At 40.6% G+C, this 3,110-nt stretch overlaps 1 protein-coding gene across 10 annotated transcripts in view; it reads left to right on the top strand.

Moving 5' to 3' along the window:
* LOC102670988 (thyrotroph embryonic factor-like) overlaps nucleotides 1-2,301 on the top strand; it is a 68,827-nt gene extending 66,526 nt beyond the window's left edge. For 5 of the 10 annotated variants that reach the window (XM_031510672.1, XM_031510671.1, XM_031510673.1 and 2 more), the window contains 4 exons: nucleotides 42-279; nucleotides 719-867; nucleotides 1,050-1,187; nucleotides 1,419-2,301. In XM_031510672.1, the coding sequence (XP_031366532.1) occupies nucleotides 42-279; nucleotides 719-867; nucleotides 1,050-1,187; nucleotides 1,419-1,505 (612 nt within the window). In that variant the 3' untranslated portion in view covers nucleotides 1,506-2,301. The remainder of the gene's footprint in view (nucleotides 1-41; nucleotides 280-718; nucleotides 868-1,049; nucleotides 1,188-1,418) is intronic. The other 5 variants (XM_031510675.1, XM_031510676.1, XM_031510674.1 and 2 more) reach the window with 1 other exon arrangement.
* The last annotated feature ends 809 nt before the right edge of the window (nucleotides 2,302-3,110 follow it).

Below are 3,110 nucleotides of genomic sequence, written 5' to 3'. Positions count from 1 at the left end.
AAAAAAAAAAAAAAAAGGATGCTGTTATCCTCCTGTTACAGTACGTCGATCTCGACGAGTTTCTCTCCGAGAACGGTATTCCCGTGGATGGAGTGGCCGGCGGCGGACAAGGGACGATGCAGAGCGGACAACTGCACAAAATGAACAACACCGAAACACCAGGACACCAAGGTCCAGCCGGCCTCCACTTAGAGCCGGTCACCAAACGCGAGAGATCACCCTCGCCGAGCGAGTGTTGCTCACCCGACACTATGAACCCTCCCTCGCCCGCGGATTCCAGTGAGTGAATCGTTCATCCGATTTCCTACCTGATTTGTTTGGGCGTCGATCCTGAGGGGATTGTATTTTTAAGATCGTTTCGTTTAATTTATCGATCGTGGAAGAATTAGGGAGGAAAGAATTGGGTTGAAGGGTTGGTGTCAAGTGAAAAAGGTTATTTAATTCACGATAGAATTTCAACGTTAAAAGTAAAAGTAAAGAGTTTAGAATTTATAAGAAGATTTGTCGAAGAGTAAAAACGAAATGGAGGATTTAGGAAAGAAATGCAATGGTTTTAAATTTGATTTTAAAAGTAAAGGATTATCCAAGGGATGACGAGTTGAGAAAGTATAGGCGTTAAAGTCTCAGGATCGACTCCGGTTAATAACGACGATTTAGTTTTCGGGAAACGGATGAAACTAACATCGAAATTGTCGATTATTCCCTCTTCGCGTGATAGATTCCGAGGACTCGTCACGAATACAATATGGCTTGTCTCTTGTAGCGCTCTCGATGGCCTCATCGGGGCGAGACTTCGATCCACGCACCCGGGCCTTCTCCGACGAGGAGCTGAAACCCCAACCGATGATCAAGAAATCACGGAAGCAGGTCAGTCCATTTTCATGTTCAATATACTTGAAAAAGAAAATTTAATTATGTTCACAAATTCGTTCCCAACCAAAGATTCTACTTATAGATACAATAATCTTTTTTTTCGCCACGATTTAGAAATACAGCAATTTCTACGTTCTAATTTCCTGCTCTTTTCCATGGTCCGCTACCGGCTACAGTTCGTTCCGGATGACCTGAAGGATGACAAATACTGGGCGCGTCGTAGGAAGAATAACATGGCAGCGAAACGATCACGGGATGCACGTCGCATGAAGGAGAACCAGATCGCTCTCAGGGCCGGCTTCCTCGAGAAAGAAGTAAATCTTCCCACGCCTCTAAAATTAAACAACACATATTAGAATAAAGATCTAATATTTCCATTCTATCGATGGAATTAAGATCAGGTTCATTAAGATTAGATTCATTTTTCTTTTTGTCAAACGCGCCAACAATATTATGATGATGATATTACCTCCCCTCCGAAAAGATTTTTCGATAATTTTACGACACTTGATCCCGAATTCCAGAAAAATCTTCTCTCCTTTCAGAATATGGGTCTACGACAGGAACTGGACCGGTTAAAGAACGAGAACATGCTGCTGCGTGACAAGCTGAGCAAATACACGGACGTCTAACAGTGCGCCGGGCAAGCAACAGCTCGTCGTGGTATTAAAAAAGATGCAAACACGAGCGTTTGTTGTGCCAGCTCCTCCCACACACTATAGTCGCAGCACTTAGGTTTTTCGCCAGTTCGGATGAAAGAAGAGTTAAAAAGAAAAAAAAAAAAAAGAAAAAAAACGAAAAAAAAGAAGAAGAAGAAGAAGAAGAAGAAGAAGAAGAAAAGAAAGGAGCGCGCCGAATCGCAAGACCATCCTCGACGAATTCGAAAAAACCTACTACCCCTCTCCCCTTTTTTCCCTAAACGATCCACGAAGATATTCCTTCGACGAAACTTCTGCCTATTCACACCATATCTTTTCCTCTTCTTTTCTTCTCCCTTCATACGCTCACAAACACAGACACACGTATATTTCTTTTAATCCGTTCCCTCTTCTCGGTTCCCCCTTTTTTTCCCCAGTGCTCCTTTCTCCCTTCGAAATTCACCTTATCCCTCAAAAAAAAAAAAAAATGTACATAGTTATATGTATAGTTAGATTATATATATATATGTATACATGCGCGCGCGCGCGCGTACATACACGGCCGTGTGTATGTCTGTGTCTGTAAAAGTATGACTCTGTGCGCGCGTGTACCACGCGCGACCGCATGCACACGTGTATGTATTTATATATACGCGTATTATTACATACCAAGAGGTGTATAGTCGGGTATATTAACTTCGCTGCAACGCATTATCAAGCATTATATGTATACACATATATACAAGAAACGCGTTACGTATATATCTATATACATAAAAAAAAAAAAAAAGGAGACATACGCATACACGTATACACGCGGAGCAGCAGACCGTGAATTAGTTTAGTGTGCGTGCCAGATGAATAATGTATAAACAACATGTGTACAGGTATTCACCACGAGACACTTGGAAACTTTTCCTTTTACGCGAAGCATGTTAATCAGTCAAGTGAACGCTTTCAATCGAACGTATCGTAAGGAGATTTAATGAAAATGAAATGGAAAACTCTCTGGATGCCTCTCCAAGGGATGACAAATTGTTAATTTGTCGAAAGGAATTAGGTTAATTTGTTAACTAGAGACATTTGAATTATGTCGATGTTTTGAATGTAATATGTATAATATCTCTTCTACCTTTTAACGAATCGTTATATTTTTATTAAAAAACGCGTTATATTATTTATATTATTCATAAAGAACCCCACCTGAAGTTAGTTCTAAGAGATTCTTTTTTTAACAAAGAAGCGAATGAGGTAACAAGTTTCCCCTTGAATATTTTCCGGTGGAAAATATTGAAGGAAAAGCGATTATATATGGTATTTATTCGTAAACTGTGTCTCAACTGTACCAAAAACATCTGGCATCTACGCGATAACTGCCTCATAAACTGAGCTGGAGCTAATTAGGATAATACATAAGTGAAAGAAATGTACGAAGCACAGACAGGCGCGCGTATGAATGATTCAATAGTTGGAAAAAAAATAATGGTCGCAAACGGTCCTTACGCGACTATTTAAATCACGCGCTGACTCTCGAGCTTCTGTTTGGTTCTTGTACAACGCGGCCCTCAGGATCTGATTGCGGATAAATTCTTGATTCAA

This window comes from Apis dorsata, unplaced genomic scaffold, assembly GCF_000469605.1.
Source record: "Apis dorsata unplaced genomic scaffold, Apis dorsata 1.3 scaffold_251, whole genome shotgun sequence".
Taxonomy (NCBI): domain Eukaryota; kingdom Metazoa; phylum Arthropoda; class Insecta; order Hymenoptera; family Apidae; genus Apis; species Apis dorsata.
Note: the sequence above shows the minus strand (reverse complement) of the source record. Positions and strands in the feature narration are given on the sequence as shown.